Source organism: Microcaecilia unicolor, chromosome 1 (genome assembly GCF_901765095.1).
Source record: "Microcaecilia unicolor chromosome 1, aMicUni1.1, whole genome shotgun sequence".
Taxonomy (NCBI): Eukaryota; Metazoa; Chordata; class Amphibia; order Gymnophiona; family Siphonopidae; genus Microcaecilia; species Microcaecilia unicolor.
The window spans coordinates 558724547-558745959 of NC_044031.1; the positions used below are offsets into that span (position 1 = coordinate 558724547).

At 42.3% G+C, this 21413-nt stretch overlaps 1 protein-coding gene across 2 annotated transcripts in view; it reads left to right on the forward strand.

The window, feature by feature from the left end:
- Nucleotides 1-21413, forward strand: part of ZFPM2 (zinc finger protein, FOG family member 2) — an 823307-nt gene that overhangs the window by 213183 nt on the left and 588711 nt on the right. For both annotated transcript variants that reach the window (XM_030217969.1, XM_030217977.1), the window contains one exon: nt 2819-2920. In XM_030217969.1, coding sequence (XP_030073829.1) covers nt 2819-2920 — 102 coding nt within the window. The remainder of the gene's footprint in view (nt 1-2818; nt 2921-21413) is intronic.

The following is a 21413-nucleotide window of genomic DNA, read 5'->3' on the forward strand; positions in this document are numbered from 1 at the left end:
AGGGTAGTTAGTGGGGTTCCTCAGTGGTCTGTGCTTGGGCCATTGCTTTTTAGCATATTTATAAATGATTTAGAGATGGGAATAACTAGTGAGGTAATTAAACTTCCTGATGACACAAAGTTATTCAACGTTATTAAATCTCAAGAGAATTGTGAAAAATTTCAAGAGGACCTTACGAGACTGGGCATCCCAGTGGCAGTTGGCGTTTAATGTGAACAAGTGCAAAGTAATGCATGTGGGAAATAATAACCCAAATTATAGCTATGTGATGCAGGGAGTCACCACCCACGAAAAGGATCTAGGTGTCATCGTTGATGATACATTGAAACCCTCTGCTCATTGAGCAGCAGCTAAGAAAGCAAATAGAATATTAGGAATTATTAGGATAGGAATGGAAAGCAATAAGGAGAATGTTATAATGCCCATGTATGAAATACTGTATGAAAATTTGGTCACTGTATCTCAAAAAAGATATCGCAGAATTAGAAAAGGTACAGTGAAGGGCAACAAAAATGGTAACAGGGATGGGACCACTTCCCTATAAGGAAAACCTAAAGCAGCCAGAGCTCATCAGCTTGGAGAAGAGACGTTTGAGGGAAGATATGTTTGTACAGCGCTGCGTATGCCTTGTAGCGCTATAGAAATGCTAAATAGTAGTAGTAGTAGTAGATATGATAGAGGTCTATAAAATACTGAATGGAGTGGAACGGGTAGATGTGAATTGTCAGGTTCTCAAGGGTAAGTCTGGAATCATGAGCCCTTGGGCTGCTGACGAGGAGCGGCAGCAGCAGCAGGCAGAAACCCACCAACTAGGACTGAACAGGATACAGGATTCTCAAGCAGGATACAGGAACTAGCATGACTGGAACAATACTTCACCTGCGCTTGACCGCCGTTCCCTAGGGGTTGAGCCCCTAGGTGCAGGCAGCCGGCAGGACTTGCTGGACGGAGTGGATGAAGACAAACTTGAGTAGACAGGGTACAGGATATAGGGTCTCAAACAGGCAGGAAACAAACACAAGCTTGGCTAGAACAGAGTTCAAGGTACAGGGTCTCAAGCAGGCAGGAAACAAACAAACACAATGTTCACAACCAGAAGGGAAAGGAAGCCAAAAGCAGACAGGGAAGGAGCAATCAGGACTGGATTCAAGACAGGATTCAGGAGACTCAAACAGGCAAGGAATACAGACTAGGGACACTAACTAAGAAACAAGGCTAAGCAAGACAAGGCAGAAGTGCACTGAGCACAAATACCAACCTGGACCTTTGGTGTTGCAAAGGCCAAGCAGAAAGTTTCCAGGTGGCTAATAAGCCCATCAGCAGCTGAGGCTGACTGCAGCAATCTCAAGGCAGCTAAGGGTGAGGCTAGCTGCCAATTCTGGACCAGACCGAAAAGAGAGTCTGGAAAGTCTATGGCAGCCACCGGTTCTGGCCACCAGATGGGCGAGAGGAGCACAAACCAAGAAAATAGTCACAATCGTGACATGAATAACTTGTTTACCCTTTCAAAAAATACTAGGACTAGGGGGCATGCAAAGAAGATACTAAGTAGTAAATTTAAAACAAACTGGAGAAAATATTTCTTCACTCAATGTAAACTCTGGAATTCATTGCCCGAGAATGTGGTAAAAGCAGTTAGCTGAACAGGGTTTAAAAAAGATTTGGCTAATTTCATAAACCATTATTAAGATTCTCTTGGGCAAATCTACTGCTTATTTATAGGATGTGCAGCATAAAATCTGTTTTACTCTTTTGAGATCTTACCAGGTACTTATGACCTGGATTAGCCACTGTTGGAAACAAGATGCTCAGCATGATGGACATTCAGTCTGTTCCAGTATGGCAACGCTTATGTTCTTATGTAATAGAATTTTTGACAGGCCCGCAATGACACCTTGGCTGTATGCACAGATCCTCTAAAGTGCTGATCTTACCTTCCAACTTGCAGATCTAGATTCCCAATATGTCTTTCTAATTACATTCTCTCTATCTTTGTGCAATTCAAAATACTTCTGCATTTTCTCAATCTCTTACTCTGATGCACCCTAGTCATGGTATCCCAATCTTCAGTGCAAATTGGCTTTTCTTGCTCTTGAACAGTAGTGTTTACAGAGTCTAATAAAAGGAAACCCACAACAGGTCCTATTTTTTGATAATCTACCATTAATATTCATGTGACGTTTGCATACCCTTACTCTGATAACATTTTTGTTTGAAGTGAAGGAGTAGCTTTATGGTTAGTGCAGTGGGCTGAGAACCTGGGGAACTGGATTCAATTCCCACTGCAACTCCTTGTGACCATGTGCAAGTCACTTAACCCTCCATTGCCCAGGTACGAACTTAGAATGTGAGCCCAATAGGGACAGAAAAAGTACCTACATATATTATATGTAAACCACTTTGGTTGTACCCACAGAAAGGCAGCATATCAAATCCATGACACTTTACCCTCCCCCACCCCTTACCAAAGATAAACACCTACTGGTGATTTCCCTAGGGTGGGACTTCCCAAATGTGTTCTGGGGGCCCCAGAGCCAGTCAGAGACACAGCCACATTGGCACCCAGTGCATGCAAATTGATCTAATGCATATTCTTTGGGGATATCCTGAAAATCTCATTGACTGTGGGGCCCCAGGACAATTTTGGAAAGCCCTGCTGTAAGACTAGTTATTCAAGTGTTTATTTAATTACATATCTTTACAAAAATGCTCAAGGCAAGGTACAGCTGAAATGAAACCTTTGGATATAGATTTCCGAGTCAGTATGCTATTATGAACATCCGTTTAACCATATATTATTTCTTTGGGTTTTTCCCAGGTGATGAAGAGGGTAACCAAGAGGCAGCAGAGTCGGATGGAGATGCTCACTCAGAAAAAACTCTGAAGCCCTTGGGAGATGCTGATGGCTGGGATGGACCAGGTAGAACAATTCAATGTTCTCTTTAACATGTGGGCTCCAAAACTTTCACTGATTATGCATTTACAGTTTTAATTTTATTATGTAATTTTACATTTATAAATCCTTGGGTTCCATAGGGATCCAGAATAACATGGTGATCAGCAATATGATAAAGAGCAAGGGGCATCAGAAAATTGTAGCTCTCTACTGAATCAGCGCAGTTCCATTTGTTCAGTTCTAGCAAGCCGGGAGCATATAAGTCAGATATACTGTACTTGTTAGCAGGTTGAAAGGAGCTGAAAGTTTTTTTGTATAGTGAAGTAGGGATATCTGGTAGGTGCTATCAAAGTAAGCTATTTGGAAGTCAAAGAACTGTATACAACACACTTCTTGGTTGTTATTGTCTAAATAAGCACAATATTAAAAACTAACCAGCTAGCAGAGCAGTGTTAACCATTCTTCATGATATCACAGTGACTTCCAGTCTCATTGGGACAATCAGCTTAACAAATGCTATAAAAAAAATCATTAACCCCTCCCCTCCCCTCCCCAATTTTGTGCATGGATTGAAGATGCATGTGCAAATTAATTAGCTAACAAGTCATTAACTAGCAATAAACTGATGTTAACAACCAACTATTACAGTTTAATTGGTGTTAATTAGATTTTGTGTACACATATTCCAGCGTGCTATTCTATAACCCTGTGTGCAACTGAAAAGGGGGCACAGCCAGGGGCATTCCAAAACTTTGCATGCAGACTTATAGAATACCATCATTCCCACACCCAAATGCCAAGACCTGGGCCCTAGCATTTATGTGATGTTTCAACTGGCGTAAATACTGGCACCCAAATTTGGGCACAGGAATGGGCTCTAAGCACTATTCTGTAAAGAGCCTCAACTTGGAGAGCTCTTTATCCACTAGTGCAGGGGTAGGCAACTCCGGTCCTCGAGAGCCGCAGGCAGGTCAGGTTTTCAGGATATCCACAATGAATATGCAGGAGATAGATCTGTAAGCACTGCCTCCATGGTATGCAAATCTATCTCCTGCATATTCATTGTGGATATCCTGAAAACCTGACCTACTTGCGGCTCTCGAGGACCGGAGTTGCCTACCCCTGCACTAGTGATCCACACCAATTTTTTCTGGCACCCAAATGTGGGCACCATTTGAATTCGGGCCTAAGTCAGCGGCGGCTCAACCATTAGGCCACCTGAAGCGAGGGTCTCAGGCGGCACTCTCCAGGAGTGGCATCTCCCCAGCATTACCTGGCAGCAGCAGCATCTCCCCCAGCGTTACCCGGCAGCAATTCCCATAAGCTTCCCTGCTGCCGGCACCCACCTCTTCCCTTTACTGCGATCACCTCTCTGATGTAACTTCCTGTTTCATCAGAGGCTCAGGCAGCCGCAGTAAAGAGAAGAGGCGGATGCCAGCGACAGGGCAGCATATGGGATTCGCTGCCGCTGCTGGGTAACACCACAAAGGGGAGATGCCAGGTGCCAGCGACAGGTAGGAAGGGGCAGCATCTCCGCCCGGGGGTGGGGGGGGGGGGCAACATCTCGTCCAGGGGAGGGGCGGCATCCTAGCTCCACCTCAAGTGGCATCTTGCCTTTGACCGGTCTTGAACAAAGTTCTGATTTGTACAACCTTTTTAAAATATCACTCTAAGGGAGGATGTTAGCAACGTAGACTACTGTTAAAAATCAGATTATTTTACCATATGCCAGGTTATTTTATAGCAGGGTCTCGAAAATAACCCAACTTGTGGTAAAATAACCTAACTTATGAGAAGCCTCCCATGTTGATATCTTCCAAACTCAATTATTTTAAGTTTAAATGCAATATCTTTTGGAAGTTGTGGTTCACAAATATAAAAAAGGATAATATGCTCCAAGATATTCAATTGACCTCATGCCCCACATAACACAGGGGGAGTGCGTTGAAATTTTAATATACAAAATTGTTGGTTTACCATATCATAGGCAGAGTGATTTCTAAAGTAGAATGTGCAAGAACTGCATGTGAATACAAACAATAATTCGTATAATATTAAATGTGAAATATTAAAAGATGTTTCTGGTTGATGCCCAGAAATTTTACAATATATTGCACAGTAGATCCTGAAATAAAACAGGTGAATGGAATATAATCCTGAAATTCCTTTTGTCAAAGAACATCTACTATTCTCATTTTTAAGTATAATCAGACCAATAAGCATTTATACATGGGGGGGGGGGGGGGGGGGGAGGGGAATCAATGTGGGCTACCATTAAGTCAGGTTACTTTACTACAAGTTGTGCTATTTCAGCACAGAGTCACATTGCATAAAATGGGATCCTGTACTAAAATAGTATGACTTGTGGTAAAATAACCCATCTTAATAGTAGCCCATGTTGATAACTCCCCCCCCCCCCCCTTAATGGTAGCTGCTAAAACTATGTCCTAGCTGTGAATCTTCAGCAGCACTATACATGTACTGCTGCTGAAAAGTATTACAGGCCATCCCAGCACTATGGGGGCAATTCTTTAACAATGTGTCTATATATAGCTGCCCAGAGAGTGCCTGATAAGTGTATCTTTGATAAAGGAATGTAGGCACCTACTAACCAAGTATATACTGTATCCCATGAATTCTATATATCTTGCCCAAATTTGCATCAAAACTTGGGTGCATGCCCAAGATGTGTGTGGAACTTGATTGATTAGCAAGGTCTTAAATAGGAATAATTGGGTGTTGACAACCAATTATTGCAGTTAATTGGCTTTGATTAGAAGTTGCACAAGCATCTGGCTGTGCGCTATTCTATAAGGATCGGCACCCAACTTTTCTAGCACATATCTGAAAAAGGGGTGGGGGAGTGACAGCACTGTTCCAAAAAGTTGCACTTGCAATTACAGAATTTGGCCTAAGCGTACCTAACTTGGGCGCCAGCATTTACACTTGGCTTAAGCAGGTGTAAGTCCAGCGCCCAAAAGTACGGCCCCCTTTTTGGCTATGCACATTAGAATTTAGGCGCTCTGTGTTACAGAATACACTTGGCGAGTTGTGTGATTATTACCAATTAGCGCTATTATCATCGCTGATTAGCTTGTTAAGCCAATTAAGATATGCATGTTGTTCTAGAATACGCTTGGATTTCAGCATGGAACACTGGGCCCAATGTATAGAATCCAGGGGTTAGCACTGAATTGTTATCCCTCCCTCAAGTAAACAATCCCCCTTCTCTGCAGCCTCCTCATATCCCCCATGCGTACTTGAATATAACCTGATAGTCTAGTGGGGTGCGTGAGGGCAAGAGTGATGCCCATCCGCTCCTGGCCATGGCAACAACAACCTGTTACCATAGTCTTATGGTGCCACTATGGGTTGCTGCAGCACGGGGAAAGGTTGCAGCCACCATAATTGGATGTTGCACGAATGAATGGGCATCACTTCTTCCCTAACTGACACTGCTAGACAGCCTGGTATATTCAGGTAGGCCCAGGGGTCTATGGGGGGGGGGGGGCACTGTAGGAAGGGTTGGGGAGTGGGGAGATTTGTCTACTCTTGGGGGAGGACACAGGGAGGGAGCCCTGAACCTTTTCATTTTGTGTCAGCTCCCATGATGACAAAACAAAGGAGCACTGAACAAAATGAACATTCCTGTAAATGACATGGGGGAAACAACACAAAAAGAAAATTTGCCAGCTGTCCATCCCTAATCTCAATTAGTATTACCATTGCTTTTTCCTTCAAAGTCTTGCTATTTCAATTTGCAAATCACAATATATTTCCCAGCTGGTTTTCATCATTTGCACTATCAGCGTATTGCCACATCTATAAAGCTCACATTTTTTTCCTATGACCAAGAGATCAGGAGTGTTGTTTTCCAAGCGTTTGTCAGTTTGTATTTTAAAGTCCCATAAGATCTTAATCGGCTCATTTTCTGTAACTTTATTAATTGTATAACCACAATAGTTGTTTGCAAAGGTTCCAGTGGCAGTCATGAAGTTGCTAATAATCCGTTTGGGCTACTTTGCTGCAGGCACTGATTAGATGGTCTACAGTTTTCATCTTTGGCTTTACATAATTGGCATTCGCTGTCATTTGACATGTCTTCAGTCTTAGCTTTCATAGCATTTGTTTGCGATGCTTGTTCTTGGACTGCCAGGATGATTCTTTCAGTTTATTTTTTTAAGTGCTCCAATTTTTACCAGCTCCCATGACAGGTTTAGTATCTTCCCCGGACATTATTGTGCTCTAGTGGAACTTATTTCAGGAGTGTCTCTATGGATATGGATGTCCATAGTCATAGGAGCCAACTTTTCAAAATTATTGGGGGTGCTAAGCCCAATGGAAATAACCCCTCCCTGGACACATACAAGGAATTTTCTCAATATTGGGGGTGCTCAAGCACCCACAGCACCCACAGAGTCGGCTCCAATGTCCATGGTGATCTAGCATTGAAATGAATTTCAGCGGTCGTTCTTTTCTTTTGCTGAGTGTAACTATATGGTGTCATAACAATTATCAAACTCCATGCAGACCTATGGAAAAAGCCCTCCTCTTACAAAACTCTTCCTGCCATGGCCCAAAACAGGAAAACAGCTGAAGCAAACCTCTTCTGCTTCTCCAGCAACAACAGCACAAGCTGCCGAAGGCCTTCCAAGGGTACAATACTTACTCTCCTTCACATGACAAGTGCTTTTTTTCAAATAATCAAGTACAGCAGCTATAGAGGATAATAGAAAAATTCCCACAGCAACAAAAATCCCCACTAATACTGGATTTATTGAAATGAAATTGTAGCCTCATACACTACACATTCTACAAGTATTCCATATTACCGGAGGAAAAGCCTCAACAGACTCTTCTACATTAGGTTCACAGGCCATTAACTTCACAGAGCAGTGGCGTAGCCACAGGTGGGCTTGGGTGGGTCAGGGCCCATCCATTTATAGCTCGGGCCCACCCAACAGTAGCACATGTTTAGTGGTAACTGGTGGGAATCCCAAGCTCCGCCAGCTGAAGATTTCCCCCTGATGGTAACAAAAACGCTACTCTCCACAACACCGGCACCTGCGCACGCTCAGTTTTCAGTGCATTCCTGCTGCCAAGAAGGAAAGAAGCATTTTCCCATCAGCTGAGATTTATTTTTTTTGGGGGGGGAGGGAGACCACTTGGTACCCACCCAATTCTTGCCTAGGCCCACCCAAAATCTGTTGTCTGGCTACGCCCCTGTCACAGAGTATTTGCTGTCATCATCGGCACTGTTTTTTGCAGGTACTCCGTGAAGTTAATGGCCTGGGAACCTAATGTAGGAGAGTCTGTTGAGGCTTTTCCTCCGATAATATGGAATACTTGTAGTACATGTAGTGTATGAGGCAACAAGTTCATGTCAGTAAATCCAGTATTAATGAGGATTTTTGTTGCTGTGGGAAGTGCTCTTTTCAGACGTACTTTACTGCATTGAAAAGCATGTGGTAGGAGAGAAGAGGGGTGAGGTAGGGACTCACTCTGAGACAGAGGTATGTACTAACGGCTTAACCTTATATCTGCTGGTCCTACGAAGGGCATGGATACTGCAGCACTGATTGGGAAAGTAAGGTAGATATCTGTAAAAAAAACCCACCATTTGCTTTACTTTTTCTTTTTAAAGGTCCTTTAAACATAGCGAACCAAAGATATGGTTTGAGGCAGCAAGAAGAATATTGTGAAGAGGCAGAGAAAATCATAGAGAGACTGTGTGTTACCCTGACAGTGAATCGGTATTATCTCTGCTATCAGATAATGCAGTTATCATTAATTTTCACATTTGCATTTCAATCTTTGGAAGGAAATGACTCTTGCCGGATGAAGATAAGAGCTCTGTACAACTATAATGAACCATCATTTCATCCTGATGCTTTGTATCCGTATGAAAATGAGGCTGAGCCAAAAGGGGGAGGGGGGTCACAGAAACATTATAACAAAGTGTCAAAAATTACTACAGACTTCAGAGCCCTATATGAAACAAGAGGTAGTCTAAATAAATCTTCTGTACTAAAGTGGATTTTAGATGAAAACGAGAAAGACCAGTCCTCTGCTGTTGGAAAAAAAAAAAAAAAGCAGTGGAAAAGGAAAAAAATAAATTCTTACAGGTCAATAGTCAGCTGCAGTGGTCAGTACTTTATTTTTCAAATGTTGGCTGTGGTAAAAAAAAAAAAAATCTGGATAGTCAGCACCGCTATCCGGGTAGTGGCAATTTTCAGTATGGTATCAGGATAACTTACCTGGATAATGTAGGAGAGCCCTCTGGGGCCCTTTTACTAAGCCACGTAAGAGTCTACGTGCGCCCAACACCTGCCAAAATAGAGTTATCTCCCAACTACTGCTTGGCTCTTGCGGTAATTTCATTTTTGGCACGTGTCCGAAAAAATATTTTTTTAACTTTCGGTCACCTGTAATGGACACGCGTGTAGGTCATTACCACCACCCAGATACTTTACCACTAGGTTAATGGCTGGCGGTAAGGGCATGCGGGAATTTTGATTTTGCCACATGTCCATTTTCAGCAAAAAAAAAAAGAAGGTCTTTTTTACAGGCGCACTAAAAAATGGATCACAGTGTGCCCAAAACTCGCACCTACACTACCACAACCATTTTTCAGTGCACCTTTGTAAAAGGACCCCTCTCTATGTCCCAAGTTATCCAGATAAGTTTTCAGAATAGAACACAATGTTGACACTGTAAAGTCCAAAAGGTCTTTATTCAAACAATCCCGACGTGGCCACGCTGCGCCAAATAGGCCAAATTGGATTCCTGCACAGACTTAAGAAGCTGTTGGTCTGCCACATGTGATCAAGAAAACTGCTGAAAAGTCATCTTGGATGCTCAGTTTTACTACCAGGGCAAAATCTTATCTGTCCCTGGTTAGTTGTATATGTTTTACCCCTGGTGCAGCATGCCTATTTTTTTGCTTCAAAAATCACCCTATTTTAGATACTTTTGTGCTTAGTGCATCCTTCTTTAAGCGCCATTTTCAAAGAAAAAATGTCCAAGGTAAAAATCACACAAAAATAAGCCATTGGAATGTCTGGGAGCAGCAATCTTACTAGACTGATCACTTAGACATTTCAACAGAGCAGTGGGGCAGCCTAGGGGATACTGCCGAAGGATGTAGTATCAGTGGTTAGTGTATCTGGGGTTAAAAAAGGTTTGGACAAGCTCCTGGAGGAAAGGTTCATAGTCTGTTATAGAGATAGACATGGGGAAAGCCACTGCTTGTCCCTGGGACCAGTAGCATGAATCTTGCTACTATTTGGGATTCAGGCAGGTATTTGTAAATTGACCTCTGCTGGAAGCAGGATACTGGGTAGATGGACCATTGGTCTGACCCAGTATGACTATTCTTATGTTCTTAACTTCATATTAAAGATCCAAGTTCTCACCGTGTGGCCATTTTTTAAAAATTTTCCCGGCTGCAGAAAAAACAGCCCTGGCACGTGGGAAAAACTACCCCCGCCGCTAGCGCAGGGCCCTTTTTCCCACAGCTTGGTAAAAGGGCCCTTTTATAATGTGTTTTATTGTGTTACTGTGTGTTCTTGTGATATAACACAAGAAGGGGCATTTTTGAAAGGATGTCCAAGTCAAAATAAAGACATCCAGCCCACAATTGTTAGTCTCACTCACACACATAAGGAGTGACTCAGGCTGCACATACTGCAGCAGGACATGTTTATCCACTCCTACCCTATCTGAGATAATATTTAACCACCTCTCTGACCTCGTGTGCAACTTTCTTTAAATCAGTCTCCTTACTTTCTAACTCGAAATCAGGCACTACGAATCCTGGCCCCTCCCACGAACAAACGCCTTGGATTTATTCGTTTTTGAGCTGGGCGCTTTCATTTTCCATTATCGCTGAAAAACAAAAACGCCCAGCTCACAAATTTGTCGAATAAAACATGGACGTCTATTTTTTGCGAAAATACGGTTCGGTCCGCCCCTTCACGGACCCGTTCTCGGAGATAAACGCCCATGGAGATAGACGTTTTCGTTCGATTATGCCACTCCATGGCATACTTTGTATTGTTGTTTGAATATTTTTACTGCTGTACTTGCCTATTGCTCATGTTTGTTCTATTCTTACTGTACACCACCTTGAGTGAATTCCTTCAAAAAGCGGTAAATAAATCCTAATAAATAAATAAATAAATAATGTTCAACATGGACGTCATCTCACACATATTTTCCAACAGGAAATATATCAGGATTTCCTGTTTGAAAATACGTGAGATGAATGTCATGTGCTGAGGACATCCAGCATGAACAGCCATTGTACAAATTGGAACACCTAACAAAGTAACATAGTAGATGACGGCAGAAAAAGACCTGCACGGTCCATCCAGTCTGCCCAACAAGACAACTCATGTGTGCTACTTTTTGTGTAAACCCTACTTTGATTTGTACCTATGCCCTTCAGGGCACAGACCGTATAAGTCTGCCCAGCACTATTCCCGCTTCCCAACCACCAGCCCCGCCTCCCAACCACCGGCTCTGGCACAGACCGTATAAGTCTACCCAGCACTATCCCTGCCTCCCAACCTCCAATCCCGCCTCCCACCACTGGCTCTGGCACAGACCGTATAAGTCTGCCCCGCACTATCCCCGCCTCCCAACCTCCAGCCCCGCCTCCCACTACCGGCTCTGCTTTCCAATCTCGGTTAAGCTCCTGAGGATCTATTCCTTCTGAACAGGATTCCTTTATGTTTATCCCATGCATGTTTGAATTCCTTTACCGTTTTCATCTCCACCACCTCCCGCGGGAGGGCATTCCAAGCATCCACCACTCTCTCCGTGAAGAAATACTTCCTGACATTTTTCTTGGGGGGGCAGACTCAAGAAAAATGTCAGGAAGTATTTCTTCACGGAGAGAGTGGTTATGAATGGCAAAAAAGCAGAGACAAGGACAACTGTCTGACACCATTCTTAGAAGAATGATCACACAGATATACCTGCAGAGCAAAGGAGTAGCCTAGTAGTTAGTGCAGTAGATCTTAAACCAAAAGGCCCAGCTTCAAATCCCACTTTAACTCTTATCTTGAATTGTGAGCTCTCCAGAAACAGAGAAATATCTACTGTACATGACTTAATCCCTCCAGTGGTCAGCTGGTCAATCACAGCACCTTTTTTTTTACTCTGGACATGACTGAAACAGGTCTAACTTAGGACATCCTTCTTTTAGGCTTGGATGTTTCTTCCGGTTTGGTATTCACTGTTCGATGTCCTGATTTTAGGCCCTCCCTAGACCTGCCAAAACATACTCACAACACACACCCTTGCTATTTGGATGCACTGAAGTGTTGGATGTTTCTTTTCTGCCTTTTCAAAATCAGGATTTGGACATTTCAAGCACATAGATGTCAGTGTTCCCTCTGAGTAGCGACCTGCTACATGCAAATTCTTTTTCGAGTGAGCGCCAAACATAGCCTAAGCTGAAAAGGAGCGGGAGGGGGGGTTCCCCCGAGCTATCTAAGGAGCTAATTTTGTAATTTATTCTAGCAGAATTTGTGCATAGGATCATTTTATTCTTCTACAGCTTTTTCTGCAGTATCCCACTAATACATCATAGTTCCTGATCACAGCATTTACTGCAAAATAACTGAATAGCCAGCTGACCTCATTTATCGCAATGACCAGTGTGAAACACAGCCTGCCATGGGTGTAAGACAATAGATTTCTCTAATAAAGGAGGAGAGCTGGATTGTGAGCCCTCTAGGGTCAGAGAAATACCCAGTGTACCTGAATGTAACTCACCTTTAGTTACTACTGAAAAAGGTGTGGGCAAAAGCCAAATAAATAAATAAAGATTTCTCAAGGAGTTTAGAGAAGAAAGCTAGGTTTGAAATGAGAGGGAAACTACTGGGGTCAGAGATATAAAGTTTAGGTTTCTTGAAGAATGGTGTAATCATGGAGTGTTTCCAGATAGGGAGTTAAGGCCTAGTGTGGGACTAGTGGAAAGAAGAATTAAAATGACAGGGCCTAAATTAGAGGTCAGGCATTTTACAATATATGCAGACCATGTGTCTTTCGATGTGGGTTTAAGACTGTAGAGGTGTTATTAGGGTAAAAAAAAAAATAGATTTAAACTTACTCCGGGGATACTTTGCTGAGGTGCTGGTGCTGGCTGCAGGTGGCTGGAAGGCTGCCAGGAGGTTGGTGTAGCAGCAGAGCAGGGACACAGGTCCTGCTGAATCTGGAGGTGCTCAAGGCAGGTCTGGTGGGGTCTCAGTCCACTGAAGTGGAGCGCAGTGTGAGTGACCTGATGTCCAGCCGTGGCACTCGTCCGTGCCGTGTGCCGGGAACAATTTGGGGCCTGTGCAGAAAGTTGTGCATGCACATTGGGAGACAGAGGCAGCTTGAGTGTGGCAGGAGCACGCGCAGAATGTGCTTTCACTCTTGATGGAGCCCTTGGAGTGCAAAGGTGAAGGAAAGCCACAGGAGGCTATGAGTTGATGGGGGCCACTGCAAGATAATTTGGGCTTGAGGAGGCCTCGGCAGGATGATAAACCCACTGAAGGTGGCATGTGGCAGTACTGTGGTGGAGTCAAGTGTAGCAGCAGGCATATATGGGTAACTGAAAGAAAGCGCCGTTGTGATTTGTGGAGAGGCACAGAGAAACCGCCAGAGGCAGCAGGGATGATGGGCCAGCAGGACATGAGTGCAGGCCATAGGCTAGTGATATATTTTTTAAGTGAACACAGTGGGGTTGTGTATGTGGGACTTGGTATTGCACAGTATGAAATGCAGAGCTGCAGTAGCACAGAATGCACTGCTTCCACGAGGAACATCGTGGCTTAAGGGGTGCATCGTGGCATCAATGGAGGGGAAAACAGAAAGGAACAAGACAGTGAGCGAACATTGACCCAAAGTGAGTGATGCTTCCGATTTGTCTGAGCCTTTGCTCATGTGCTCACCTTAGAGGGAACACTGATGGACATCCATTTGGGCATTTTGAGATGTCCATATGCTTCAAAATAAGCATCATGTTGTTTAATGTAATTCCCATTACTGTTAATAATGAGACCTGTTTACCAATTAAGCATGCAACTTGCACTACTGTATATTAATGCACATTAATGTGTATTAACACGTGAACATACACCTGCAAATTTAAGTTGTATACAATACAAGCAGTCTACCCATTGGAATCCTGGGTGAAGCTGAGGCAAAATTGCTGGAAAATGATTTTAATTCATATATCACTGTTTTGGAAATTTTCTTGATTATTAGGTGTTTTATTTTCCTTGGTTCATTTCACATATTCAGTTTAACCAAAACATTGTAATGCACATTACTGCTTTGTACTGTATACATATTACTTACATTAATTCATAGGTTAATGCATGCTAAATTGATTTAGCTTTGCACTTTTTAAGGTGTGCCAATGAATTCTGTGCTATATATATATATATATATATATAAATAACCAAACCCCAGCTCTAGGATTTTTATGCTCATGAAAAAAAAATTGCATGTTGAATTATGATCCACCCTTAATGGATTCCTTTGTACAATTAATTTTCACTAAGTGGTCACTATTCTGCTGTCATTTTTAGACCATTATTTTAGAAGCTCTGTTCATGATTTACATGAATAAATACTGGCATTTACACACACACACACACACACACACACACACACACACACACACACACACACACACACACACATATAAATAAATAAATAACATAACTGCAGTACATATAGATTCGAAGTGAGCATAGCATGGGTGGGGCTTGGAAAGAGCAAAAATCTATACATGTGTTCCCATTTCAGAAATGGAAATCATATGTATGTCCTGTTACTGTACATTGGGATTTATCACAGATCTTTCACATGTCTGTTTTTTTTTAAGAAAGTGCTTGTTTGGGCTATCATTTTACTGGAGGGATTAAGGGAATTCTCCATAGATACAGGATAACGCAGACAAACTTGAGTCTCTTCCTAGGATGCCTGACCAGAGCCATCCTCTCTAGCTTTATAATATTTTGAACCATTGAGGTGTAGGGTGTCCTTCCCACTCTGATGATGTCAGTATTCTCTTCAGTTCATTTTTTTTTCTGTGGATCTTTGCCCTCTCTCAGCATTCAAAAAACAGGCAACTTTAGGAAAATCACCTAAAAGCTTTCCAAAATGATGTTGGAGCACACTGTCCTAACTAAAAGGACCTTACATAGGTATCAGCATGCTTACAAATATTCAATGCACTGCTGACTTGTCAGTACCAAAGGTTTCAAAAACGATAGAGACAAGTTCTTAGGTTCACCAACTGCAACAGAACCCTCTGTGCAGTTGATGACCCCTGTTTCAGCAGAGCACATAGCTAAATTGGTAAAATGGAATGCAAAGCCTTTAGCAAAAGAACTGCATAGTAAGCCTCTCAAACTTTCTCCCTCACTGCTGGCACACTCATTTCAGTATACCAAGCACAGAGCCTCTTCTCATGCTTCAAGTGACAGAACAAGTACTTCTTCATTCAAGAGGAGACAAAAATCTCTCATAATTCTCCTTCATCTTTGGCAGCAATGCAGAAAACATTAGTATCACAGCACACTACAAAGAAAAAAAAAAAGAAAAAGAAAAAGAAAAACACCAAAACAGAGACTTGTCAACCATTCTTATCACATAAGTTGATTTCAATATCTTCTCCAGTCCAGGGGTGTAGCCAGACAACAGATTTTGGGTGGGCCTAAGGAAGAACTGGGTGGGCACCAATTGTTCTCCCCCCCCCCCCCCCCCCACCCAACCACCACCCAAAAAATATCTCAGCTGGTGTTAAAATGCTTCTTTCCACCTTGGCAGTCTTCAGCAGGCATGCTCTGAAAACTGAACATACGCAGGTGCTGGTATGATGGAGAGAAGCATTTTCATTACCATCAGGAGGAAGTCTTCAGCTGGCCGCACTTGGGATCCCACCAGCTACCAGTAAATGTGTGCTACTGTTGGGTGGGCCTGAACCCTAAGTGGATGGGCCCCGGCCCACCTAGGCCCACCTGTGGCTACGCCACTGCTCCAGTCACTTCTCACATCAGTGCTTTACCTATGACTCCAACTTGGTTTCCATTGACTGTTTCCCAGTCCACTCAGGATGTGGCTATTCTGCTAGTTCATCTTTTTCAAAAAATTCTGCAGCAGCCCTCAAAAGCACCATTGGCTCCATAGCTTCCTGCTGACTTTGCTCAATTTCAGCATGCTCCAGTCTCCTTTTTTCCTCAGTGCAACAGTACATCCCCAGCACCTTATTTGATTCTTCATAGCTCATATTCCATCAGCATGTAAAGAATTTTCTCCTCAGGATTCACAAGCTTTTTCTTCCAGTGAAGAATCTGAACAGCCAGCTTCAATTACTAGCACTGACTCAGTTTCTTCCACCAATAAGGTATCATCTTCAGATAAAGATTCAGCAAAGCAGGATGTATACTTAGAAGATATTAACTATTCCAGATTTATCCAGAAAATACTAAACGTTTTGTGTTTTGAAGTTGAGGCTACCAGTATAGACAAAAAAACATTTTAATGCAATTCTAAAAGCTATAGAGACCCCCAAGGGTCCAATAACTGTCTCCATTCATACCATCTTGCATGGTTTGCAGTCCAAAATTTGGAAGGATCTATATTCAACTCAACCTATATCCAAAAGCTTAATGTTAAATATAAGGTCCAAACAGTGTCCATCTTTGATAAACATCTGTACCACATCACTCTGTGGTTCTTCAAGTGGTACTTTAAAAAAACCAAAACAAAACTGTCAAAATCCTCCACTCAATACCTGCCCGGTAAAGAACATAGAACTTTGGATACGGTTTGATGGATAGTCATCTCGGGTGCTGTATTGGCATCCAGCATAGCAGCACATCAGCTTTTGATCCTCCATTATCAACATTCTCAGATCTATCAGGCATTGGACTCACTTTCCTCAAATTCTTCTGAGTCATTGCTTACTTTTCTCAATAAAATTGAAGAATCCTTTTAATATGTAACATCCATGCATTTATAACACTATTTCCCATGTTGCAGTTGTTTCTATTGCAGCCAGAAGGGTTGGTTGGCTCAGAGCATTCAGATTACATGAAGGCCTTCAAGATGGTCTTGTGGACACACCTTATCAAGGTGGCAATCTATTTGGAGACAAAATACAGGATATGGTCTTGCAAATTAAGGATAATTATCCCACCATTAAATAGCTCAGTACTCCATATTCAGATAGTTCCACATCCTATCAAAGATCTAGCTACAGTAATTCCAGGAAACCCTATTTTTCTTCAATCTACTTACAGGAAAAGATACCAACCATACCAACCTCTCTTCACCTTTCCGGGTAGGCAACACTAAACAAATTTTACAATTTTCTCTCTGTCAACACACACACACACAGCTCCACTGGCAGATTCATATCAGCTGGGTGTGGGCTGTGACCAGACTTACTCTGATAGGCTGAGGGTACTCTCTTTCTGGGCACTTCCACTCCAAAAGAATATTCAGCAGTCTCAGTTGCAAAAAAACTTCAACTTGCTTTGCTAACAGTAACTTAGAAAACAGTTTGTAAACATAAACTTGGTCTGTAAAATTCAGGGTGTTTTTCTCCTTCAGATGGTCAGCATAGCACAAAACAGAATAGTCAATGATATCAAGACATTTAGGGTTCTCAGTTCAAATCTTCTCAAATCGGTTCTATTTACAAAAGCCAGAAACAGTACTTGGGTGATTCTCCTGTTGATTAAACTCAGTTCATATACGTTTCCACACACAACTGTTGCGGTTTCTCTAATTGTCACTCTGTCCCTTTATACACTCCTCTGATCGTGGTTGGATAGATGGTGTGGAGTAACCATGTACATCATGTCCCCTTCAATCCTTGATCATTCTTCCATGATTTCTTCAGTATCTCTGTCCCATCCAGGAACAAAGTCCATTTACTCATGCAATGCTAGTCCTGCCAGAAATGAGGCTTAGCCTGCTCCCACTTCTCTCATCTAAGGAGGTTATCCTCAAGCACTCCTACTTTGTTCCCAAGTCAGGAGCACTACTGCAGAGGCTTACAAACACCACACTTGCAAACTTCTCCTGCTTTGGTACTCAAGACATTGCCCTCGGTGCTACAGGTCTCGACAGGGATGGACTACCAAAGACCAGAATTTTCTCCAAACAACCTATTTTATTATTTCCCTTGACCTGCCCCCTAGGGCTGGGCTTTACTCTGATTTCCTTACCAGGCTGTCAATACCAGTTCTGTCTCTTTAGTGAACACCCTGCAAATCCTTCCTCTTACCCTTCAAGCATGGGTATTTTTTAGGGGGGGGGGGGGGGGTCACATTAGTTATCCTTCTCTACTCCCTTTTTTTGAGACCATGAGGCTAAAGCATGGGGTGAGGATGTCATGATATATCCAAAGGGGAAAGGAGTGTGCTAATATCATGTGAATTCTGTCCTTTCATGGAGGAGATTGAAATGGATGAAGCACAATGAATAATGATTGCATAAACAGATATATTTCCCCCATTGATTCTAGGAGGTGTGTAAATGTGGTATGTGGGGACTAAATCATGGACAAACATTCTTCACGTTTAGCTCTTAGTTTGCATTGTTGTTATGGCCTGAAATTGATCAGTCTAGTTTCCTCACCTTCTTCTATAGAAGACTAATGTTAGTAAAGCGACTGACATGTTTGAATAGGGAAATTAAGATTCATACACAGTAATAAAATGCATATTCAGGTTCAGGACCAAGTAGGCCTAAAATGTTTTATTATACTTCAGTTTTTATACATTTATGCAACTTTGACCTCCTCTGTTACAGCTTTAAATACTAAGGTGGTGATATTCAGTGGGACTTATCTAGATAGGAGTGGCTTCTACCTAGGTTAGTCTCACTGATCAGGTCAACCTAGCTTTTCAGTGACAATGACCTAGATAATGCCACTGAAAAGCCAGTCAGACTGTCTTGACATTAGCTGGGCAGTGCTGGGGCGGTGTGGGGATTTACCCAGTTACCCCTAGATTCTATACAGGGCCCTACATTTGGGAAGGCTGCTGAGATGTGGGCACAAATTAAATGGTTAATGAGCTCTTAACCATCAATAATTAGGTGCCAATGGCACTAATTGGCACTCATTAAAATTTGTGTGTGCATCTGGCTGTGTGGTATTCTATAAGGCAGGGCACCTAACTCCCATATCACATATCCTGAAAGTGGGTGTGGCCATGGGAGTGCATGGGCATGTCAGGGGCATTCTAAAAAGTTAGGCACGTAGTTATAGAATACTGGGCAAGCACGCCTAACTTGGGTGCCAGCATTTACAGTAGGTTTCATCAGGTGCAAGTCTTGTGCCCAGACTTAGACGTGGGAATCTGCACTATGCACTGTTCTAGAAAGGATGTGTACCCTGTATAGAATAGTACTTAGCATCAATTTTTTGGCACCTATTTCTGAGTGCTATTTATGGAATTCTCCTCTAAGGACCACTAACCAAGTAACTATCTGGATAAAGATAGAGCAGCAAAAGGGTCATGAATTTAATAAACTGCCTTGTGGTACAATCAAAGTGAGAGGTTTCTAGTGATTCTGTCTATATCTTTTGTATCAGGAAGCAAACAGGCAGGTGGTCTACAAGGGCCAGACTGGCAGGGAAGGTGAGCAGACCGGTGAAACACAATTCAAGAAGCCCAAACTGTAGACCTAACAATTTATTAGCAACAACAGAAGCAAAAGGGGTAAAAACTGCACCCAACTTGGCCACGTTTCACCCAAAGAGGCTGTGTCAGGGGCCTTTAGTAGCAGATAGGTTAAAAAATGGCTTGAACCCAGTCTGGTTAAAATGACAGCCAGAAAGGGAAAGAAATATTTTAACCAGACTGAGTTCAAGCCGTTTTGTAACCAATCTGGTGTATAGATCCCTGACAAGCTCACAACCATCAATAATTGGGTGCCAATGACCACTTAATGATGCTAATTGGCACTCATTAAAATTTGTGTGCGCATCTGGTTTGTGGAATAATAAAGGCCCCTTACGCAGCCTCTTTGAGCAAAACTTGGCCAAGTTGGATGCAGTTTTTACCCCTTTTTATGCTGTTGCTAATAAATTCTTTGGACTACAATTTAGGCTTTCTGTCCTATGTTTCGCTGGTCTGCTTACTTCCCTTGTCAATCTTTTGTATATCTGTTTTAGGCTTTCCTGTCGTTAACTGGCATCCTTTTCTACTCCTATAATATTTTATGTATAATGTTCCTGATGTACCAGGCAGTATAGTATATGAATAAACATAGAAATGTTTACATTTATTATATGGCAAGTACTTCTCTCTTCCTAGTGGGCTCCCAATATGAGTTTTTGCACCAGGAGCAATGGAGGATTGTGCCAAGGTAGTCTGTAAGAAAATTCAATCCAATTCAAGGCAGTTTGTATAGTGTCTCTGAATAACAGTTAGGAGGTACTGTTAAGAGGAAGTGCTATCGAATATCGGGCTGTTTTATTGAGGTCTACAAAATCCTGAGTGGTGCAGAATGGGTAAAAGTGAATCAATTTTTCACTCTTTCAAAAAGTACAAAGACTAAGGGACGCTCATTGAAATTACATGGAAATAATTTTAAAACAAATAGGAGGAAATAATTTTCACTCTATGAATAGTTAAACACTGGAACTTGTTGCTGGAGGATGTGGTAAAAATGGTTAGTGTATCAGGGTTTAAAAAAGGTCTGCACAAGTTCCTGGAGGAAAAGTCCATAGTCTGTCATTGAGATGGACATGGGGGAAGCCGCTGCTTGCCTCAGAACTGGTAGCATGAAATGTAACTACTAATTGGGTTGCTGCCAAGTATTTGTAACCTGGATTGGCCACTGTTGCAAGAAGGATACTTGGCTAAATAGACCATTGGTCTGACCCAGTATAGTTATTCTTATTTTCTTGTGACAATAAAGTGTTACAATTTCTTTCCAGGAATGTGAAAGCTTCCTATTGAATCACTTTAATTTTTTTTTTCAATTCTCATGCATACCTTTTGGCAACAGACTTGACATTCTATTGTCACTATTTTAAAAACTGGATTTGAAAACAGATAAAGGCAGCAAGAACATGTATGCACATTAATGGAGCAATGATTATGCACATTAATGGATCAATGATCAAACTGTCCACACTTGCGCAAAGGCCGAACTTTGCAGCAAATTTTGAAATGAAATTCATTTTTCCTTTGAAATTTCCACAGATAGGGTTTTGCTGCCTTTTTGAAAGAATTCACTCAAGGTGGTATACAGCAAAAATAAGTCAAACATAAGCAATAGACAACTACAGCAGTAAAAATATTCAAATAACAAAATAGTGTGGCATAGAGGGGCATAATTGAAAGAGGCGCCCAAGTTTTCCTGAGGATGTCCTCGCAGGATGTCCCGGCAAAGGGGCAGGGAAACCCGTATTATCGAAACAAGATGGGTGTCCATCTTTCGTTTCAATAATACGGTCGGGGATGCCCAAATCGCGAAATTTAGGTCGACC